At 42.7% G+C, this 24,063-nt stretch overlaps 2 protein-coding genes across 16 annotated transcripts in view; one reads left to right on the top strand and one right to left on the bottom strand.

The window, feature by feature from the left end:
- LOC121600956 (CD151 antigen-like) overlaps window positions 1–24,063 on the bottom strand; it is a 50,173-nt gene that overhangs the window by 5,257 nt on the left and 20,853 nt on the right. For all 15 annotated transcript variants that reach the window (XM_041929750.1, XM_041929749.1, XM_041929743.1 and 12 more), the window contains 2 exons: window positions 17,996–18,187; window positions 1,364–1,537 (listed from right to left, as the gene is read on the bottom strand). In XM_041929750.1, coding sequence (XP_041785684.1) covers window positions 1,364–1,537; window positions 17,996–18,187 — 366 coding nt within the window. The remainder of the gene's footprint in view (window positions 1–1,363; window positions 1,538–17,995; window positions 18,188–24,063) is intronic.
- LOC121600955 lies at window positions 19,025–21,506 on the top strand. Its single transcript, XM_041929735.1, has 3 exons — window positions 19,025–19,147; window positions 19,231–19,579; window positions 19,640–21,506. Exons 2-3 carry the CDS (start codon window positions 19,474–19,476, stop codon window positions 21,289–21,291), a joined length of 1,758 nt encoding a protein of 585 aa, XP_041785669.1. The 5' UTR covers window positions 19,025–19,147; window positions 19,231–19,473; the 3' UTR covers window positions 21,292–21,506.

Below are 24,063 nucleotides of genomic sequence, written 5' to 3'. Positions count from 1 at the left end.
GAGCGATTTTGACGTGTTGTTGTATGAGCCATACACCACCAGTATCCAAGTACCTGTCATAAACGGGCATTTGAAACAAACAGGCAAAAAACAAAGCTGAGGAGAAGAAAAACAGTTCAAAAAAGGTCGCAAGATAGGAATCAGTTTTTTTTCAAACCCAACCATGAAAAACACAACTTTTCTAGTGCCTAATACTTTAAAAATTTATTTTCAGTAAGAAACTTATTCCGCCTTCGTATTAATTCCTAACAATTGTTGTTAATGCTGTTGACTACTACGTATTAGTACAATTTTATGAGCGATAATTATTATTTCTAATTCGCTGTCTTGACGATTTTAGTATACGACTGCCCTGTATAGTAAGAGCAATTGTATAGAATGACGAAAAACTGCAATAGCACGAGGAATTGATTTCATCCCGGCGTTTGTATGGCCGATGCCCACTGTGCATTGGACGCACAAGTTTTAGTGACATTTTATATTATACTAGCTGACCCGACAAACTGAGTTATTCCGAAAAAACTAAAATATTCCATTATTGCTCTTTTACTTGGGATATTTGTATCGTGCCCGTATCCCCTCAGGATCCGATCATCGAGTGTAAACCCCCAGCCACCTTACACCAAGTGTCAAAGTGCTGTATACAACACAACAACAATCCTGCTCTTTGTATGGGAGTTAGAAAATCATTATTAAATTAATTTTAGTGTAATATTTGAACGATTTTTAAGTCTTAAAACCTATTCTCATACCACCATAAGGTGTGTGCAACGTTTCGTTGAAAATGATCCAGCCGTTTCGGAGGTTGCTCGCAACAAACACCGTGACACGAGATTTTTATATATATAGATAGTTTAATATAAAAATTACGCCCTGTGATACAGAACTAATCAAAAGTGTTTATAAAACAATACTCTTAACACGGAAACTATAATTTTGTTGAAATAACGCCACAACTCCTTAAGTCCCAGAAATAAAACTTACATCGGCTGTCAATCAGAACCACTATGTGTTTATTTTGTTGTTTTTTGACAATTGACAGGTTTCTGATCAGTGAAATGTGACTCAAATATTCGAAACAGTTGACATAAATAAGATGTACTAGATTTTTTTCTTCAAAAAGCTCTATAAATACAAAAACGGCAAGGTGTCGAACTTACCCGCAGTGTCGAGCCAACCCTGACTTCCCCTACAGACTGTACATTGCATTAACTGAGCATACTGCACAGTTATTGTGATGCAAATAAAACATATGACTGCAGTTGATAAACAAACACTCGCGATAAGAACGTGACCTCGAATCCCCTTGAATTTACTTATGTTTCGGAAACAGATAAAAATTCTTCAAGTTTTACGTACGTACCTCTTGCTGCATACTGTCAATAGCCACTGTTTGTTGTTCACTTACACCGTAGTGTTCCATGAAAGTAGCATTAAGTGTGTGTTGGAGCTCTGTCTCAATTTGCGTTTCATATAAATAGGCTAAGCTGCCTACTATAATCTCCAATAGAAATACAATCAGCAAAACAAAAGTGTACTGAAAATAGAAATAAAAAAAACACAATTTAGGACAGTACTGCTGCAGGAGCAAACCAAACTGTTCGTCATTTTATATGCATATTTATTGAAATGTTTAATATATGTTTTTATTGATTGATATATAACACCGAGTTCTGTTGGCAGTGTTGTAGCAATACCTCGCTGATAGGGGAGTGAATCCGAAGCCTCTAGAAGGTTATCATAGGCTCTCAACCTCCTACACCTACTCAATACGTCCCCGTCGTACAGAACGGTAACATGTCTCTCAATTAACCTAGCTTGGGTATACGGGGAAACCCAACACCTTGGGCGGATGAGTCGCATGTAGTGTTGGGTCAAGTAGCTCTTTTCAAGGAGCCTTAGACTTATTTGCTGGGTTCGATGTTTCGGTGCTTCTTGGTGTTTTCCGCCTGCTAGTCACGTTGCCTACCATCTAACGTGTTCATGTTCGTCCCTTGTGTATGGTGTCATCTGCATACCGGACGGATCATCCGATTAATATGACATTAGCGACTTCGACGGCTCGCTTGGGACCGTGTGTTTGCATAGTACCTGTGTACATATATGAAAAATACCATTTTGCTATCTATACATTTCTAATAAAAGAAAATGCTAGTGTAGTTGATATGGTATAATTAAAATAAGCGCCGTATCTTACAAACTCAGGCAAAGTCAACTCCTTTGCGAATCATTTATTTGTACTGACATTCTACTAGCAGTGTAAAAATCAACTAAAACTTTTGAGATTAATTTAAAACGGTAGAGATATTCGTTAATACTTTTTTATTCCCTAACATTAGACATGATGATCTCCCGTATTTGTAAAAAATTGGAATAGATCGTGTATCACTCACTGTAATTTACATTTGTACCCGTAAATTAGCGATTTGTTGTACTAATTTTTATCGAAGACATGTATTTTTGTTCCTAAACGTTCATAATTTGTTTAAAATATATGTTTGATATTTTGCAACCAAAAATTTATCTAATTTATAATTTATGATGCTATTTTAATGTTGCAGTTCTTTTGAACAAAATTTCAGCATGAATGAAAAATATATCATTGATGTATTAAAGTAATGTGCTTAAAATGTAATAAATATGTTACTTAAACTTTTTGAACAAAAACAATCTTAGTCGGTATAATAATTACACAATTATTGCAAATACAGGACAGTACGCCCGGTAGAATTATCTCATAAATTACTCTTTTCTATCTTTTACAAATACAAATGTTTTTTATTCAGGAGGAACAGCTTTGCCGTACTGCTTATGTTTGAAATTATATATCAGTAATGAAATTAAAAACTTATTAACATAATACTTATTTAATATGTAGAAAATAATAACTTCACGCTTTGCTCAATCGACCGTGTATCGCACACTTCTCACCATGCTCAACCGAGCGCATATCGTGCACCGCTCGCCACGCTCAATCGAGCGCATATCGCCCATCGCTCACTACGGTTTGTGGTGACACAAAGTGTAACCGCTTCTTAAGACGCGTTACGCATAGCAAAGACATATATAACGCATCGCGCGTAACGTGTAGCACTCACTCACTCACTAACACTAACAATAGCAAACGATTGCACTGCTACCATTAGATATTATTATTATTATTATTATTATTTATTTAATCTTCAACGGGCCGTATGGCCTAATTAAGATGTAACAATTCAATAAAAAAAATACATAGCAAAAACAAGATTTGCATCGCAATTCACTGCGGCCACGGCAAAAGCCGGAGACATTCCTTGAAGCACTGAGTTGAGATGTCGAAGTCGAAGCAATCCGAGACAGTGTTGAAGACAGCCGACATGCGGAACATAGGGTCAGACCGACCAGCACTGGAACGGGGTTGAGCGAGCCGTAGAGTTTCTCCAGACCTAAGTGTTCGGGATGGTGCATAGATATCGACTCGATGCAACAAAGGCGATGAGCCGATAGAGCCATTTAGCAATCCAGCGATGAAAGAGCACTGTGCATTGCGTCTTCTAACCGAAAGAGGTTCAAGGTCTAGAAGACGGCACCGCGCAACATATGGAGGAAGATTATTGCGATCCTGCCAGGGAAGTAGGCATAGGGCATATTGCGTGAGCTTACGTTGAATCGCCTCAAGTCGAGCAATTGAAGAAGCGGTAGTTGGGCTCCAGACTACGCACGAATATTCCAGAACCGAACGAACGATGCAGTTGTACACAGCTTTGATGCACATGGGGTTGCGGAATTCATTAGTTGTCCGGATAACCACGCCAAGTAGTTGTTTTCCTCTGGCTACAACGTCATCGATATGCTGTTTAAAGTTCAAACTAGAGTCAAGCAGAACGCCCAGGTCTTTGGCATGATTTTGTCGATTAACTGCAGTGCCGTCCATGAAGTAGGTACCAGTAACTGAGCTCCTGCATCGACTAAAAGACACACAGTAGCATTTCGATGCAGATAGTCAGTCTGTTACGCTTGCACCACGAACAGAAAATTTCGATGCAGTCGTGCAGGAATGTACAATCACCTGTGTTGTGAATAGGCGCAAACATTTTTGCGTCGTCGGCAAACAGACTGATACTGTCGGGAGGTAAAGCGAGGGTAACATCGTTGATGAACAATATGAAGAGAAGCGGGCCAATATTCACTCAGCTGTCAAATCGGCATAGTCAGACGTGTTTACGTATAGCTCCGTGATTTATTTTCCGTATTTCGGTTATTTTAACAAACAATCAGTTTTCTCTAAGTAAAAAGTTGTGTAGTGGGCTTGCCCACAACGTATTATACATACTTTTAGCAATTGTGCTGGTTCTTCTTCAGTTGCTCGTCGGTCGCATCACCCGCGTAGTGCGTCTTTTAACCGGTCAAGGCATCGACCTGTGGATTCCTTTTCAAAATGGAGCATACTTGCAACTCTTGCGCAGCCGAGGTCACCGAAGACCTGATTAGCTGTTATATTTGCAACTCACCGTTCCACATCCGCTGTTCGCGCATTCCTGAGAATGCACTGAAGCTAACCAACGAATACCAACAACTCCACTGGTGCTGCCTGGCGTGCAACAATGTGATTATTAATCCTCGCACTAAATACATCAAACAAGCTTTGGCCCAGTCGAGCATACAAACAACAATGGATGCCGTCGCCAATAGTCTCAAATCTGCACTTGAACCTCTAGCAAAAGAAATTCGTACTGGTCTATCGCAGCTTAATGAATCGCAGAAGAGAACACCACTGAGCAGTCACCCTCCTGCCAAATTGCGCAGAGTTTTACCAGCGAAGAGATTATTCTCCGAGTTGGTCAGTGCTACAAACACTTCACCTGCTATCTCGCTTGTCGCCAAAAGAACAACAAACATCAATAATAACAATTTCAACAATAACATAGCCGTACCGTCACTTGCTGAGCACAACAATATTAACATCACAAATAACATCACTTCTCGCCAGCCAATTGCTATTTATGGCACGGATAACGATTCTCCAAACCTTCCAACCGTTCAAAACCGCTTTGTACCAAAAATGTGGCTTCATTTAGCTAACATTGCTCCTGGCACTTCCTGTGAACAAGTCGTGGAATCTGTGAAACGACGGCTGGCCACAACCGACGTCATTGCATTTAGCTTGATGGGCAAAAATTTCGACACTACTTTGGCTAGACCGATGTCGTTTAAGGTTCGCATCCCGGCTCACCTTCGTGAAACTGCGTTATCGTCCTCGGTTTGGCCTTCTAATCTACGTGTACGTGAATTTATACTACGTGATAACCGTCCAGCCTCATCCCATACTTTGGCTTGTCTCACACCGATGAATGCACATGAAACCCCACTTCAAAGCAACAATGCAGTGCCTATCGATAATATTCCGAAACCGGCAGAGCAAACCATCAATGAAAAGCCAAATAGTTCATCACCTAGTAATGTACAACCAATAGTACGCAATATGGAGCATTCACCTATCCCAGCTGATCGTACGGCTCAAAACAATGACGTTCATCACGAACACAGCTCATGAAGCTCACGCACACAAGAAGCATCAGCCAGTCGCTATTCGCACACTAACACTTCATGTAATGACCACGCACGCACTAACACAGCAACTCACTTGAAAATGTTTTCAGTTCGCGATATTAAAAACATTTCACATGCCAAACCGACTGACACTGCTTTGAAACCATGTGATATACATTTTCACTACCAAAATGTTAGAGGACTACGTACCAAACTCACAGAATTCGGATTGAACACATTGGACGCTAAATATCAGATAATAATACTCACCGAAACCAGACTTGACAATTCAATTCCATCACTTGAGCAAGTGTGGGTTACCGTTCGCCTATCTTCTTGCACGATATTCATCGGGACTGTTTACATTCCTCCTAATCGAGCTAACGACACGATACTCTTACATCTGTGATTGAAAGTGTAAGTGCAATAGTAAACCATGCAAAAACTAATGATCTAATATTTTTGTTTGGAGATTTTAATTTTTCGGCAGTATCGTGGTCACTATCACAACAAACATTTGGTCACTCATCATCGTTCGCGCACTATGTGGCAAATTCATCATCTTCGGTCAGATCCCGGTTTTTGGATGAAATTAACGCTAGCGATCTTTATCAAATAAGCTGTATCAAAAACTCGCTTAACCGGCAGCTCGACTTAGTATTCGCAAATTTTATTGCCGCAACTTACTGCATCGATTTGCACCCCTGCCCAACACCACTAGTCTCTCCTGACCTGTACCATCCAGCCATCGATTTAACGGTTCGAATTCCAAGTACAATGCCTAATCCTACACTGACTCAGGCAAGTAGACCTAGGATGAATTTTTATAAAACCAATTTTACTCGGCTTGATGAGCTCATAACTAATTTTAATAGCCAGTTCAGAATTAGCCAGTTTAATTCTGTTGATGAAGCTTTATCGATATTTATACGCTTTCTTTTATCCTCGTTTGATTCGTGTGTACCAATTATCACACCAAAGAGCGGCCCTGCTTGGTCTAACCGCCACCTAAAAAAACTTAAAAGAGCTAAGGAAGCTGCATTAAAAAAATATACGAAGTACCGATCACCTGTTAACAAAAGCATATTAAATGAAACAACTCGCTTGTACCGTAGTTACAATAAAATACGCTACGGTGGCTACTTGTCTCGATTGGAGAAGAATTTTATCAAAAGGTCCAAAGCTCTCTGGAGTTTTCGTAAGAAACACAATAGTACAAATGTGACACCTAAATCGATTTTCCACAATGACCGAGCTGGTTCAACTGCTTCAGACATTTGTGATATATTTGCGTGTAGATTCGAGGAGGCATACACAATCTCAACTACGGACGACAATATTATCACCAACGCTTTAATTAATACTCCTTCGACCTTGATGTCATCGACCTTAATTTAACTAATATATCGCAAGAATCTGTTCTAAATGTGCTCAAAGCAGTCAAGCTCAAAGCTAGTCCTGGCCCAGATGGTATTCCTGCCATCATTCTCAGCCGATGCTGTGAGTCCATTGCGCCGATCTTCACCAAAAATTTTAATTTTTCACTGCAACAAGGAGAATTCCCCTCTATCTGGAAGAGTTCATGGATTGTCCCCATATTTAAAAAAGGTGACAAGGAAGATGCAGCCAACTATAGAGGCATAACATCACTACCACCATCAGTGCTGGAGCCAAAGTTTTTGAGAAAGTGATCCAAACAAGTTTACTCACGGCTTCATATCACTATATTAGCCCTCAACAACACGGTTTCGTTCCAAAGCGGTCGACGATTACTAACCTTGTTGACTTTACATCACAATGTCTCCGTAACATGGATAGCAGGATGCAAACAGTTTATATGGATTTAAAGGCTGCTTTTGATAGCATCGATCACAACATCCTTTTAGCCAAGATGAATAAGTTGGGATTTGGGCGAAATTTAATATGCTGGTTAGAATCGTACCTTGTCAATCGGTCGTATGCTGTATCTTTCTCACGGTGCCATTCAAGGTCTTTCATTGCATCATCTGGTGTGCCACAAGGTAGCAACCTGGGTCCACTACTGTTCGTATTGTTCATCAACGACCTATCGTATGTAGTACCAGCAGCGAATCATTTAACGTATGCAGATGACATTAAAATCTACATGACGATAAAAAATGACACAGACCACTCCGAGCTACAACAATAACTTCTCGATTTTCACCAATGGTGCAATCGAAACCGCCTGAGCCTCTGCATTGAAAAATGCCGATTCATTTCATTCACACGAGCACGAGAAATTAAGAACACCAGCTACACAGTTAACGGTTTACCAATAGAACGCACTAATGCTATGAAGGATCTCGGAGTCATACTTGATTCAAAGCTGTCATTTGACCAGCAAGCGGAGGAGGTGATTACCCGAGGTAATCAATTGCTTGGCATGTTGTTTCGGATAACAAGAGATTTCAAAGACCCAGTCTGTATCAAAGCGTTATACTGTGGTATTATCCGCCCGGTACTCGAATACGCCTGTGTCGTCTGGAAGCCCTCAACCCAAAGACTTTCTGAGAGAATGGAATCGATACAGCGTCGCTTATCCCGATACGCAACACGCTTGTTACCTTGGCCACCTGGCAGTCAGTTACCACCTTATGAAACGCGACTTCTGCTCCTTAGACTGCAACCGCTCCACATCCGACGCCGTACCGCAAAACAACTATTTGTGGTTGGTTTACTGCAAAGTAACATCGACTGTCCTTCCCTACTCCAGCAGTTAAACTTTTACGCGCCTGCTGTTCAGCTTCGCTCTCGTCCGTTACTTGCCCTGAACCGTAGTCGAACTGGATATGGATCTAGAGACCCCCTCAACTCCATGATTAGGGTGTTTAACGAAGTTCGTCATTTGTTTGATTTTGGAACCTCAGAGCAATCCTTTAAAAACTGCCTTAGAAGCGAATTATTAAGATGATCTTACTACTTATTTTAATCTAATATTAGACTTAAGAACATTCACACGGATCCATTGTTATCCATTGAACGAGTAATAAACAAATTAAATTAAATTGCGTCTTTGTGGAACACCCGAGCTGCTGACTATTTCTTTGGACATGTGCTTATCAATTTTCACGATGTATGTGCGATTAATTAGGTAAGACTTAAGCCACTGTACGAGCGAGCTGGGAAATCCTAGCTTATCGAGTTTAGCGAGAAGAATTGCGTGCCGAAGAGAGTCGAATGCTGCTTTCAGATCTGTATAAATTGCATCGACTTGAGCTCCGGCATCAATTTGACTAGTGCAATAGGTTACAAATTCAACCAGGTTCGTGGTAGTCGACTTTTTTGGCACGAATTCATGTTGATATGGGCTTAGGTAGCTGCGGCATGCATGTAGCAGATTTTTGTATATCACTAGTTCGAACACCTTGGCAATGGCACACAAAGATGTAATATTTGGGAATGTAGCCATTGGCTAGCGATGCATTGAACATTTTTGCAAGGATAGGTGCTACTGTCGTTTGGCAGCGTTTCAGCACGGTAGAAGGAATTCCGTCGGGTCCAGGAGCGAAGGAAGGCTTTAGTTGCATTAGGGCTGATGAAATGATTAGATTAGAATTATATTTCATGTTAGAAATAAAATTATTCTACGAGTGACCACCAAGCGAGTAACAAGCTAACTCATTACGTACACTCGAAAGTAGTGAAATCAGCTAGAATAACCCCATAGGTTTATCGAACGTGTATCGCACACCGGTCACTACGCTCAATTGTGCGCACATCGCTCACCACGATCATAGCACACTATGGAGCTACTCGATACACAAAATCTTTGATGATACATTCTACATTTGTTCTTTAACAACCTCGTGATTTTCAAGCTGCCATCCATGTAGCTCTGCTGGTATCTCGGCAAGTAGCTCCGTGGATAGGTAGCTCGGCAAGTAGATCCGTGAATAGGTAGCTCGACTGGTAGCTCGGATGATAGCTCGGTGGATAGGTAGCTCTGCAAGTAGCTTAGTGGATATGTAGCTCGACTAGAAGCTCCGTGTATATGAATCTCGGCTAGAAGCTCTGTGCAATGGTAACTGGACAGCTAGCTCTATGGTTTGGTAGCTCGGTTAGTGGCTTGTTGCGACGTTTTTGTAAAATCATTTGCCTGGAATTTATGCTTTAATTTATGCCCTTAAAATTTTTATGCATAGCTCCGCAGCTGGGGTTATTTAAGTTAAATCATTAAAAAAATACACATTTTAAAAATGAATTTTTTTCTCAAATAATCATCTGGAAGTTTTTACTCTATTTACTTGTCTTCATTATATTTCAGATGGATCAATATTTTGGTGTGAATCTTTAACTGCTTTGTCTATCTTACATCAACAAAGTACAATTATTATTCGTCACTCCATAATACATAAATTATAAATTCCCAAAACATTTCTCTTGTCAACGAGGTACCTCCTGAGTGAGCGTGAGCACGCTCAGTTAAGTGAGCGGAGCGATGGAGGTAGTTCTTTCGCTCACTACCCAACACTAGTTGCATAGCTAAATTGAGAGGGGAGTGGATGATTGATCTTATTGACTCTACCTGGGAGCGTCTGTTCTTCATGTCAGGAGCGGCTTCCCCCCAGCGTATGTCTCTTCCCGAAGGGCTGCGCTGGCTTCTTCCGTCTTAGCTCGCTGCAGGACTCTAAAAAGCCAGTGAGCGTAGGCCCTACGACGAGACTGGAGGTTAGGGGAGAGGCCTTGCAAGCCACCTTCGTAAAACCATTAACGCAACAAACAGTCAACATGCAGAAGCACCGTGTCGGACCAATCAATTCAGACACACACACGGAAAAAGGACTTACGATTGGAAGCTCGGGACATGGAACTGCAAAACCCTCTCATTGGATGTAACGACCCAAATTGCGTTCGATGAGGTCTGGGCTTGTGGTTTCGAAATAGTAGCTCTTCAGGAGGTATGCTGGAAAGGTGTGACGGTACGCCAGTACCGTAGCAACTGCACGATTTACCAGAGCGGTGGAGAGACGCACGAACGTGGTACAGCGTTCATGGTGCGGGGTCGATGCAACAGAGAGTGATCGGGTGGTGACCGGTCAACGAACGGATGTGCAGGTTGAGAATTCGTTGCAGATTCTTCAAACTGAGCATTACAAATGTGCATAGTCCGCAGCTTAGGAACACCGATGGCGAGAAAGAGGCCTTCTATACGCAGCTGGAGAGGGAGTATGACCGCTGTCCAAAACATGACGAGAAGGTCGTAGTGATGAGAATAGTTCCGAAAATTGAGGAACGGAACGAACCTACCAATCTGGAGAAAAAGAACGGAACGCGGAACGCAGGTTCAAGATGACCTACCATGGTTACGCCTTTTTCAGTTGCTCACTTTATGTATGGTTAACTTGATAGTATTAAAGTACACTGATTGCATTAATATTTCTTAATAGAAGCAGATAGCATCGAATAACATTGGTTTATTTAAAATACATAGACTGTTAAGTTGTTTCTGAAGAGTTGACATTTTACTGTACGGTGAACTACCCGTGTGAAAGTGTCCGGTAGTGCACTTTAATTGTCCATAAGAATAGCGCTGTTTCACGGGGCGATAATCGGCGTTAAAGAAATTATTGCGGAAGGATAAACATGTCATGCACCCTCAATATTTAGTTGCACAAAGAAAATCTCAGGTAAAAATTCAAACGAGTTCATTGGAGATGCATGCGCAACGAAGCAGCTTAGCACCCAACACATAGCAATTCATTGACTACCACAATCCAGTCAAAATAACGCACCTATACTGATAACATCCATATGGCAGAAGAGAAACATTTCATTCATTACGCTTACCGCTAGTGCAGGATTGTCTCTTTAAATTTTGGCGATTAGCTTCCCACCAATCACAAATCTCTATCCTGGCTTCACGGCTCAGGTGTTGTACCGTTATCTCTTTGACTGAGAGAGTATGGCTTACGCTGTTATCACTCACATAGACAGAATGTGTGTTTGTGTCCATACTAGAAAGAAGCAAAAGAGAACGCCGTTCTTTACCGGAACGAAAAGAACGCTGAGAGAAACAGGTTCAGATTTTACCTGCTTCCTTTGTGCGTACCAAATCGGCCCATCGTACGAAAGAGAGCAGATGATCGTGCGTTCCATACTGGATCGAAAAGAACGCTGAGAGAAACAGGTTTAAATTGAACCGGCAAACAGGCTCATCAATACAAAGAGAGTAGAATGTCGTGCGTTCTAGGCCGGATCGGAATAAGCACTGAGAGCAACCGGCCCAGCACAGATCGCCGAGAACGCTGAGAGCAGCCGGTTCAGATCGGATAGATAAGATCGTTGATAACAGTCGGTTCAGGTCGGATCGCAAAGAACGGTAGGAGCAACAGGTTCAGTATGAACCTGCTTGGGTAAAAAATAAGGATCGCGGTCCGGATGCTTGCATGCTGGAACGGATCGCACCTGGCAGGTTCGGAACGCAACGCGCATCACTAGAAGGTCTTCATCGGAGACCTTAATGCTCAGATCGGACAGAAGGAGGCATATAAACCAACGATTGGAAGCTTCAGCGTCCACCAGCTGACAAATGACAACGGCCTCAGGCTGATAAACTTTGCCTCCTCCAAGCACATGAGCATCCGCAGCACCTTCTTCCAGCATGCACACCGACTTAGTTACACCTGGAGACACCCGAAGGGTGATTCAAAGTCCTAAATCGACCACGTTCTTGTTGAGTCCGCACAAAACAAACATCAAGACGGTGGTGTACGGTACAAACAGAATATGTATTTTATTTCTATCTTTGGTATTATTGTATTACACGGGTATAAAATACAAACACAACACACGCACGTAATGCGGGGAGAGGACGGCTGGTCCTTCTCGTGCCGCGATCCTCCTCACTGAGGACGTCACAGGATGACAGCTCTTATGTCAACAGTGAGCCCTCAGGATGAGGCAGCGGTCTATCCACAACAGTTCTGATTGACGGAAGGCACTTCTCGGATATTGTCAACGTTAAAACGTATAGAGGCGCTCGGACCCTTTCCTGGACATGGTAAAGCTGCGCCAGCAACTCTCCGTGGTTAACAACCAATGGAGTGAGGACACCCCAAGGCTCAACCAGGACCGGTTGAAGTGTGCTGAAGTCGCGGAGGGGTCGCGACAGAGCTCGGAGAAGCACTTATGGCCGACAACAACATCAACGTGATGCCCCTCGCAGACCATTGGCATATGGTGGAACGAGCCATCAGCACCGTAGCCGAACACAAGATCGGGCGCTTATCACGTAGAGAGAAAAAGGAATGGTTCAACGAAGAGTGCAGACGAGCACTATCCGAGAAGAATGCAGCGCGCTCCCGCATTGTACGGCATGAAACCCGTCAGAACGTAGAAATCTACAGACGACTGAGGAAACACTGCTCTTCCAGGCCAAACAGTGCCGTTTTGAAGAGTCAGATGAACAGCTGCTGGAGTAGCTTTCTCAGTCGGGGGACACCAGCTTGTTTTATACGAGATTGAAGCATGGAGCGAGTTTGCTCCTAAAACGGCAGTGTGCCGGGATGTGGAAGGAAATGTCCTGACGGACGAGCGGGAGGTGATCGAAAGGTGGAAGTGCTACTACGAAGGACATCTGAATGGATCAGAGGCATGAGAGGCTGGCGTAAGTGGCAGAACAAGCCAACCACCACAGCAGCAGCACAGCAGCAACAACAGCGACAGCATCGGCGCAGACGACGAGGTGTCCCCGCCAGCTCTGGATGACATTGACATTGTGGATGACGCCATCATGCAGCTTAAGAGCAATAAGTCTGCTGGCAGCGATGGACTGTCTCAGATTCTGTTCTGCAGACTTGCGCTCCTTGCTACAAATTTTGTCGGCAGCTACTAAGCTGGGTTTGTTGGAGACAAATCCTCCACCGCCCAAACTTTCACTCTACGGCAGATCCTCCAGAAGTGGCGAGAGCGCCAGATCCCAACGCACCACCTGCTCATAGACTTCAAGGCGACTTACAACACCATAGACCGAAATGAGCTATGGAACATCATGCAGCGGTACCACTTCCCTGGGAAGTTGATCCGGCTGTTAATAGCCACCAAGCCTCCGGGTCGGTCCGGGTGCAAGGTGAGAGTATCGAACTTGACGTCGGAATCGTTCGAATCTTACAGGGGTCTGAGGCAAGGTGACGGACTCTCCTGTCTGCTCTTCAACATCGCCCTGGAAGGTGTCATTAGAGGCGCGGGGCTGGACAACGACATCCGTGGCACGATCCTCTACCGGTCTCTCCAATTTCTTGGCTTCGCGGATGACATCGCCATCATCGGCGGGACAACAGCGAAGGTTTCTGAGGCGTACACCCGACTCAAACGCGAAGCAGCAAGAATTGGATTGAGAATCATTGCGACGAAGACTGCTTGCTGGAGACTCAGACCACCTGGAAAGCAGTCTATTATATGACGGCGACAATCTCAAGGTAATAAAAGAGTTTTGCTATCTCGGGAGGTCTTTACTTCGGTCGGATAACGATATCAGCAGCAAAATCAGGAGACGCATTGTGCAGGGGAATTGTGCATACTATGGGCTTCACCGACTGCTGAGATCCAGAAAACTTCGAGCTCGCACGAAATGTGAGATATATTGTACATTGATTCCCCCGGTTGTCCTCTATGGACACGAGTCTTGGACCATTTGAGCGGAGGATGCAAACACTCTGTTTGAGCGACGCTCCCTCCGGACCATCTTTGGCGTTGTGTTCGAGTATGGAGCGTCGGGGAGAAGGATGAACCACGAGCTTGTTAAGCTGTGCGGCGAACCGAGCATCCTGACGGTTGCGAAGGCTGGTAGGATACTATGGCTGGGGCATGTCATGAGGATGCCAGACATGTGCCCCACCAAGAAGGAGTTTGACAGCGATCCCCATTTAAGCATAAGGCGCAGGGGAGCACAGCGAACTCGATGGTTGGACCAGATGAAGCGAGACCTGACGGAGATCGGGTGTCTGCATGGATGGGAGACTGCAGCCAGGGACCGAGCATCCTGGACAATTATAGTCGACCGGGCCGTGTCCCATCGACGTGCTCTATCGTAAGCAGGCCAACACGAGCCAACAATATAACATAAAATCACACAATTCAAATAAGATACAGGGGAAAGCGGGGCTAAATGAGCGTGTGGGGCAAAATGGGCACCCTCTATTTAAGCATTATTTCAAAATAGGCAGATGCTTTTGATATATGGCGCTTGGTGTCGCTATGGTGTTGTATTTGTCGTCACAATAATGATAACAGACACAGCTTCAAACTATTCGATTTTGTAGATTGAAACGTGTGAAACGTTCACGCCCCTACCGAAGATAAAGAGGAAGAGGAGAAGGACCTTTTTTACGGCCGCCTCGCTAGAATCGTAGATGCGTGCCCCAGGCATGACCTCAAAATCATCCTGGGGGACTTCAACGCAAAAGTCGGTAGGGAGCCAATGTACCGCCAATACACTGGCTGTCACAGTCTGCATGAGCACAGTAACGATAATGGTAGTAGATTGGTCCAGTTCGCCGCAGCGAACAATCTGGTTGTAGGAAGTACCAAATTTGCGCGCAAAAAAATGCACAAGGATACATAGGCGCACCCGGGTGGAGAATCCTTCAACCAGATCGACCACGTGTTAATAAGCCGCCGACGACAGTCGAGTCTGTTAAATGTCAGAACATATCGAGGAGCCAATATCGATTCCGATCACTACTTGGTTGGCTTAGTGATACGTTGTAGAATCGCCCGCCCCCGCGCCAATGGGGGCGGAGAAAACATGCAGCCTCGGCTCAACACGGACTCTCTAAGGGACATTACTGTCCAACGGGAATTCAAAGCCGCTTCAGAAGAGTCTCTACTACCAGAAAACAGATATGAAACTACGAGCGAGAGGTGGAACGCTCTAAAAACAAAAATAATAAACTGTGCAAGAAATATACTCCCACCACATCATGGCAAAACCAAATCTGGCTGGTTCGACGATGAATGCAGACAAGTGACCGAACGTAAGAATACTGCATACCGAGCAATGCAGCAACGGCATAGAACGCGGGCATGCGCGCAGGAATATTCACGGCTTAGACGCGAAGAGAAACGAGTTCACCGCTCCACCGCTGCTTTGGAAGAGCAAAACATGCGGGAACTCGAGCAAACCAGAGAGGCGTACGGACCGACACGAAAGTTTTACCAAGCGATAGCAGGTCACCGAAACAACGTTGTACCTAAGGTAACCTGCTGTCGCAACAAGGATGGAGATCTGGTTAGTAGCCAGCCAGATGTCCTCTCGCGGTGGGCTCAGTACTTTGATGAATTACTCAACGACCAGTTTAACGAACAGCTAGAAGCGCCACTAGCAGATAGTGTTATGCTACTGCCACCTAGCATAGAAGAAAAACGAAAGTCTATCCGTCGGCTGAAAAATAACAAGGCACCCGGAACCGACTGAATTGCAGCCGAACTGGTCAAGAATGGAGGTGTACGACTAGAAAATGAGATTCATCAAATTGTTACTGAGGTGTGGGATAGCGAATCGATGCCTTGTGATTGGAATCTCGGCATCATCTACCCCATAGACAAGAAAGGAGACAGGTTGGACTGCAACAACTACAGGGGTATTACGGTGTTGAATACCGCCTATAAAATATTCTCCCTGATCCTTCAGGATCGCCTTGTCCCGCACGTCGAAGCGATAGTCGGAAACTATCAAAGAGGATTCCGAAACGGAAAATCAACCACTGATCAGATCTTCACCATGCGGCAGATCTTGGAGAAGATGGCTGAATACAGACACGACACATACCATCTCTTCATTGACTTCAAAGCCGCATATGATAGCATAGCCAGGGTAAAACTTTATGACGCTATGAGCTCTTTTGGAATCCCGGCCAAACTGATAAGGCTAGTTAGAATGACTATGACCAACGTCACATGCCAGGTGGAATGGAAAACTCTCAGGACCTTTTGCTACCACCAAGGGTCTGCGCCAGGGGGACGGGCTTGCTTGTCTCTTATTCAACCTGGCGCTAGAGAGGGCCATCCGTGACTCGAGGGTGGAGACTACGGGAACCATCTTCTATAAGTCAACCCAGATCCTGGCATACGCTGATGATATAGACATCATTGGTCTGCGGCTCTCCTATGTAGCAGAAGCCTACCAAGGGATCGAGCAGGCGGCAGAGAGCCTCGGATTGCAGATAAACGAGGCAAAGACCAAACTCATGGTGGCAACATCAGCGGGCCCACCAACAAATAATCAGAATCTACGTAGGCGTGACGTGCAGATAGGTGAACGCACTTTTGAAGTCGTCCCACAATTCACCTATCTTGGGTCAAAGGTCAGCAACGGCAACAGCATGGAAGCTGAGTTGCGCGCAAGGATGCTGGCTGCCAACCGGTCATTCTACAGCCTGAAAAATCAGTTCACCTCAAAGAACCTGTCGCGACGGACGAAGCTGGGACTATATAGTACCTATATAGTACCAGTACTCACATACGCCTCTGAGACATGGACACTGTCCAAATCTGACGAAACCCTCTTAGCCGCGTTCGAGAGGAAGATGCTCAGAAGGATACTTGGCCCCGTATGTGTGGAAGGACAATGGAGGAGCCGCTATAAAGACGAGCTATACGAGATGTACGGCGACCTCACTGTCGTACAGCGTATAAAGCTCGCCAGGCTCCGGTGGGCTGGCCATGTTATACGCATGGAAACGGACGACCCAGCCCGTAAAGCCTTTTTAGGCCGTCCACAAGGACAGAGGAGGCGTGGTAGGCCCAAATTGAGGTGGCAAGATGGCGTGGAGGCGTCCGCCATTAAGGCCGGGATAACGGACTGGCAGACGAAGGCGCGAGACCGTGAGCGGTTTCGGACACTCCTGAGGCAGGCCAAGACCGCGAAGCGGTTGTAGTGCCGGATAAGTAAGTAAGTAAGATTGAAACGTGTAAAAACTGTTTTAATTTGATAACATATTTTTGGAAGAATTTGAAGGGCTTTCCTGAGCAGCAAAACCAAAAATATGACAAGAATACATTTCACGAAACGCGCGCAAAAGCATAGACCATTACTTAAGCGCAGTTGTTGTAGCCTATATTGCCCCAGTGTTTTGAAGTATCACAGTTTGTTTATATTTGCCCATTTTGCCCCAGGGCTATGCCCATTTTACCCCGCGTGTCAAAATTGCTTTTCGTAAAACGTCAACATTTATTTTACATTGTTTTCATGATTTTAAGTTGTTTTCATCCTATTTGGCCATTTTAATTTAATTTAAAGGGAGGATGCATACAATAATGAAAGAAAAATTGTGTTTTGTGAATATTCAAAGGAATATTCAGTAAACTGCTTAACATGCTAATTTTGCCCCGCTTTCCCCTACAGTTGAACACAATTCCAAAGTAGCTTAAAATTGTTTATGTGGACTCGAAAATGGTGCAATAAAGAACTTTCATTAACATTGTTTTACATTTTTTAACTTACCAATAGCAGAACACCACGATGTTCACGCCATACACCACAGCATCCTAGAATACCGCCAAAAACGGCGAATAAGCCTGCTGTTAATAGAGCATATGTTCCGGTTACGTAGTTGGTAGTGGATAGTAGTGAAATATACTGATGCTTCCAGATTATTGTCCAAAAAGTAACACCTATAATAATTGATCCTGATATCTGCAATTGAAACAACATGTCAACGAAAAGTTAAAAATAAATTATTTTACTATTACCGATATATGGGGTGCAGGATGGGGTATCTTTTCAACCAGTATTTATTTTTAAGTTTTCACCGGATCTTTATCTTTTTCGTTTTTGCTTTGGTAGATACTTGGTAGCTTCGAATGATTGAAATTTTAAGTGGAGTTTAAATTTTGGTCACTTATAATAAAAATCTTTTTCGAAAGTTTATATACGTAGTTTAGGCAAGTACATGGTCTCTTTACTTAAATATTCAATAAACTTAATCCATTTGTTACGAGACTATGATTCAACACCTTTTTTCATTGAAGATGACGTGCAATCAGATCTTGGTTTGTAATCGATTTGTTTCATATTTTCAAAAGGATGAACTGATTGCTAATTTTTCAACATCTTCAATCATCAAGAGCAATTAATTTTCCTAAAATTCAGAACTCTGAGATTGTTATGGATTTTTAAATTTATACTTAGGGTAAGTGTACCTATAGTGGTGCTAGTACCAATAGTGGTTGTAGTGGAATAAAATACATGCGCCACGAAAAAATTAATACAGTTATGTTACGTGTCCTATAGCAAAACGTTATTTGACCCTTTACCTTGTTTTTAAGAGGTAAATCTTTCCATTTCGAGAAGAATAGGCCTCAAAGTTCACATTTAAAAAAATTCAACAATATGATGATTTCCTTAAGATTTCTTAACAAAAGTTGTATTTTTCTTAAGCCTGTAAATAACTGTATGGTTATCAAAATTATATTATTATTCAACTAATACCAATAAATATAGTTGAATAACTCAAATTTATGGCATTAACTCATTTTTTACCATATTTTTTATGGTTTTTACCATAGTGCCATTATAGGCACAAGAAACAGGTATGTTCCCATAGTGGTCGTAGTTGACTGTACAAATGACAGTCAGAAAACGAGAAGTAAACAAGTAAGCATTTTTCAATTTTTGACAATATAAAAGGAAAATTTGATAAATTTATTGTATTTTAATAAATATGAAACACGTAAAAGCATTTCAGAATGGAATCTGCATTGACAAAAGGACCCAGATATGATGAAACGGCCATCTCCTGTTGCATAGAGCTGATAACCTCTAAACAAAAAACCGTGTATGGAGCGTGCAAGGCTTACGGTATTCCTCAGTCTACCATTCGGTATCGGATGAGTGAAAAATGGTCATCTAAAGTACGAAAAGGACCACGCACAGTGCTTACAGAAGATGAGGAGCGAAAACTTTAACAATACTTGATTGCTATGGGGAAAAAGGGTTTCCCGGTTGTAAAGGAGTTGTTGCTACACAAAGTTAAATCGTTCTTGGATTCCAATTTACGCAAAACCCCGTTTAAAAATAATGTTCCAGGTATATTTTACATTTGTATCGTTAAAATGACAATTTACAAAACATAATGATCGGTTTCAGGTCGCAAATGGATGAAAGGGTTTCTTCGTCGACATCGTGAGATTGCCATCCGAACTCCGGAAACTGTTTCTTCTGCAAGCGCTAAAGTATGTGAAGCTGATATTCGTGGATGGTTTGCAAACCTTACATCGTATCTGGAGGAAAATAACCTAATTGAAGCAACATTAGATCCAACAAGAATCTACAACGGCGACGAAACATCGTTTTTCTTACATCCTCAGACAAAAGCTGTGTTTGCTAATCGTGGCAGCAAAAATGTCTATGAATGCGAACACGCTGACAGCCACAAAAACATAACAGTAATGTTCACATTCGGAGCCGATGCAGATATTATTGACCCATGCGTGATGCTCCCTATGAAACGCATACCTGCTGATATACTACGAGAGTTTCCTGCAAACTGGGGCGTCGGCAAAAGTGAAAAGGGGTGGATGGACACTCCCGGTTTCATGCTGTACATCCGGGAACTATTTTACCCCCATCTTCTCAAGAAAAAGGTGAAGTTTCCTGTGCTACTTTTCGTGGATGGTCAATCTTCCCATACGGCGGCAGAGGTTGCCGAATTATGTTTGAAATTGGGTATCGTTTTAATAGCGTTGTACCCCAATACTACACGAATCACGCAACCAGCAGACGTAGCTATATTCAAACCCCTTAAGAGCGCCTGGAAAAGTGCTGTGTCGAATTGGCGGATGGAAAATGGTGGTGTTAATTTGCTGATAAAACACTTTTCAAGTGTATTGCAAGAGGCAATGGAAAAAGGAATACAACCAGCAAGTATCAAAAACGGATTCAAGGTTTGTGGACTTTTTCCTTTCGGTCCTGACAATGTTGATTATGACAAGTGCATTGCCCGACTGGTTAAACAAAGTGAAGTCAATACTACCGAATCTACCATCATGGATCCAGCATCATGTTCAGCTGAGATGCCTTCTGAACTGATTGCTTCACTCAATCCTGGTATCGTTGTTATTTCAACTGAAAAAAATCAGGCTGCAATACAATGTATCGGAAGGGAACGCATCATGAAATTCAATGAAGGCCTCGTCGATTCGGAGGAAGACGAAATCATCGAACGGCTATATGAAATTATGTTATTACCGTTCGATTCGCAAAATATGCAATCTGCCAGCGAACTTATGCAAGAGGCATACTCAGGTAGTACAATTCTTAAAGAGGAATCAGTATTTGTCGAGGAGATTGGATACTGTCTGTTGGAAGAGCAAAGTGAAGCATCCCAGAACATACTGCGCGAACCAAATCGAGATGATGTTGCATGTCGAAAAATGAGCATTTCTGAGTTGTTACAAACGCCACCAACTCCTCACAGGAGTAACACTCACAGAAACTTTAAAAGAAAATATCACCCAGTTTTGACGGCATCAGACCGGCTGGAAGAAATTTACCGCATTAAAGAGGAGAAAGAAAATGTGGTAGATAGAAAAAAAGCTAAAGCAGAAGAAAGAAGGCTCGCAAAAATTCAGACAGAGCAGTTGAAAACCGAAAAGGCAACAATCCGAAAACAAAGAAGAGAAAAGGCGGAAATGGAGAAAATTGAAAAAGAAAACCTTCGTCGACAAAAACAGGAGGAGGCTCAAAAGAAGAAGAAAAAAATAGACAAGGGAAAACGGACCAACTTAAAAAAAACGTAATCAACAAAAACGATGATACTGTACTGCACTAAGTTGGTAATATAAAATTTAGCCTTTTTTGTTATGCTCTTGTATTGAACTGTTTTTTTCTTTTGTTTTTTTATGATAAATCTTTCTATGTAAAACATAATCCTCTTTTTAATATTTTTTTTAAATTCTAAATATTGCAATGCTGAATAAATATATAAGAATTAAGCCTTAGCTATGTAATCAGACATTCAATATTATTTTTTACTACAACACTTTACCAGACCTTCCTCCTCCTCCGTGTGTAATATAATATATCATGTAATATGTAACAATACTTTTATCTATGAATAATTTTAACATTTTGCTTGAAATAATTAGCAAAACATACTTTTAATTGCATTCAACATTTAGTTTTTTCCCCCACTAACACCACTATAGGAACACAATACAACAACTATAGGAACCATACCACCATTATGGGTACATCAAAGCGGTGAAAGAAAAAGGGTTTTTATCCTCAATTTGTGATGTTTCACGGTAAAAATGGATGTTTTTGGAAAGATAACATGTATTTAAAGAAGCTTGTACAGAAATATGCATGTATTTATCATTTTTACTCATTTAATTCATGAAAACCTTGTTGTACCGCTACAAATTGCACCACTATTGGTACATTTACCCTAACATGGCAGTATAAAAAGGAATTGACGAATGTTAAAAAATCTTTAAGCAAGTTTGAGTGGATTCACAAAAAAACGCGTAGCAAATTATCCCCTGATCGAGCCGGAAATTGACATATTTGTCGTATAAATACGATTTAAGCTAGGCCATATATTCCCCTAATGTTTATAGATGATGATTAAATAAAGTTGGTAAATTTTGAAGTTAAATACTAAATGCATACCAGAGATATCCCTACCCGCAAATTTCCGTTAAATGCTTTCAAATCGTTGGCAACCGGCATACCCGTGTATTGGAACCTTACAACAGTAAAATAGGATGTGTTAGGATTCATTCATAATTTAAATGAACGGAATGAGGAACTAACGTTGTGCGGGTTTTGTTAGTTGGGAACGGATAGGATTGTGTCCGTCAAGAACAACAGGTTCTAGAGAAGGGTATATAAGAAGTCTGAGAGCGACTCTTTTTAATAAATAATAATAATAATAATAAATAAAACACAACGTAGGAAAACGCAGAAACAGACCCCAAATCTTTTGGTCCCAACATTTGGTGCCGTGACCAGGATTGAATTCCGTGAAATTGACGGTCGGTGCAAAAGTGTAGCAGTCAACAATGGAGAACGAGTCGAGCGATGAAGGTACCACAAACGATCTTCATAGGAAGAAGTGTGAGTGTTTGGTTGGAACAATGCGACGCATACTGTCGTTTGCTGAATCGCATGTGACCGCTGAAAAGGAGAAAATAAGTGTGCGTAGTAAGGTTTTGGACGAAGCTTGGGCGAGTTTCAACGCATTGCAGCTTGAAATATGTGACAGTAAATTGTACGAAGAAGTGGAGTGTGTCTATTTCGAAGCCGCTGAGAAACTTGAAAAGCTTGCGTGTGCAAATATGTGTGTGCTGCAAGAGCTAGTTAACAGTAGTGAAAGAAAACCAGTGCAGCTCCCAAAACTTACGATTCCCACTTTTAGCGGAGCTTATGAAACGTGGACATCGTTTCATGACATATTTTGAAAGCGATTCACAAAAACAGTGCATTGTCAAACACAGAAAAGGGGTTTTACCTAAAAAGTTTTTTGAAAGGTGAACCGTTGACCATAGTGCAAGCTTTCCCGATGAATGACAAAGGTTGTGAGGTCGCTTGGTCGGCATTAGTGGAAAGATACAAAAATAAGTATCTCATAAAGAAAAAGCACGTGAACGAGCTTATCTTGTTTCCGAAGATGAAAGTTCCCCGAAGATGAAAGTTCCCGAAGATGAAAGTTCGCGGAATTCGTATCAGCTATTGTCTACTGCATTGGTACGGGTGCGAACGGGAACGGGCGAATGGAAAATTGCGCGTGCGCTTCTGGCCCGCTGCGCAAAGCGATCGAAAACTTTTCAACCTCTCGCTCAATGTAGCTAGAGAGCAAGAACCAACAATGATAAAGTGAGGAAAAAGAATAGAGAAGAGGGGAAGGAGGGGAGAAAGAGATCGTGGGTGTGAACTATTTTTCGGCCATTATCATTTTTGCGCCAACACGGTCGCGTACCGGAGCTTTTTTGTCAAAAAGAAACATACACATACCCCGCTGCGCAAAGCGATCGAAAACTTGTCAGCCACTCGCTCAATGTAGCTAGAGAGCAAAAATCAATAACGATAAAGCGAGGTGAAAGGGAAAAGAGAAAAGAAAGAGAACGTGGATGTGAAACATTTTTCGGCCATTATCATTTTTGCGCCAACACGGTCGCGTACCGGAGCTTTTTTGTCAAAAAGAGACAAACACATACAGCGCGCTCTCTCGAAATACCGTAAACGCTTCAACCGATCAAGAGCTTCGATCGGTTCTTCGGACATTTCTGCTCGCTTTCTCGATCGGTTTCGGCGGAAAGCGAGCTAGAAAGCGAGCTCAAAAACTGCTCGATTTTGTTGTGCGGGGGGAACCCTCGCAACCCGTTGCGCAAATTCGAGCAGTTTCCTGCGCAGGAAATGTACCAAAATCTGCGCTGGCCAGCGCAGATTTTGGCTGGTCTCCCGCGCTGGACTTCAGCGATTCCTGCGCTGGGTCGCGCAGTTTGGGCAGTTCGGGCCAAGTTCGGGCGGCGGCGGAGCAAAAAAAACGGTCAAAAAATTTAAAAAAA

The sequence above is a fragment of the Anopheles merus genome, unplaced genomic scaffold (assembly GCF_017562075.2).
Source record: "Anopheles merus strain MAF unplaced genomic scaffold, AmerM5.1 LNR4000014, whole genome shotgun sequence".
In the NCBI taxonomy this organism is placed as follows: domain Eukaryota; kingdom Metazoa; phylum Arthropoda; class Insecta; order Diptera; family Culicidae; genus Anopheles; species Anopheles merus.
This window is presented reverse-complemented; position numbering and strand designations above follow the sequence as displayed.

Bases quoted from the DNA above. Each gene is read 5' to 3' on its own strand.
- LOC121600955 (XM_041929735.1), top strand. From the start codon at position 19,474: ATGGGGAAAAAGGGTTTCCCGGTTGTAAAGGAGTTGTTGCTACACAAA. The intron at 19,580-19,639 runs GTATATTTTACA...GATCGGTTTCAG, and splicing joins GTTTAAAAATAATGTTCCAG to GTCGCAAATGGATGAAAGGG.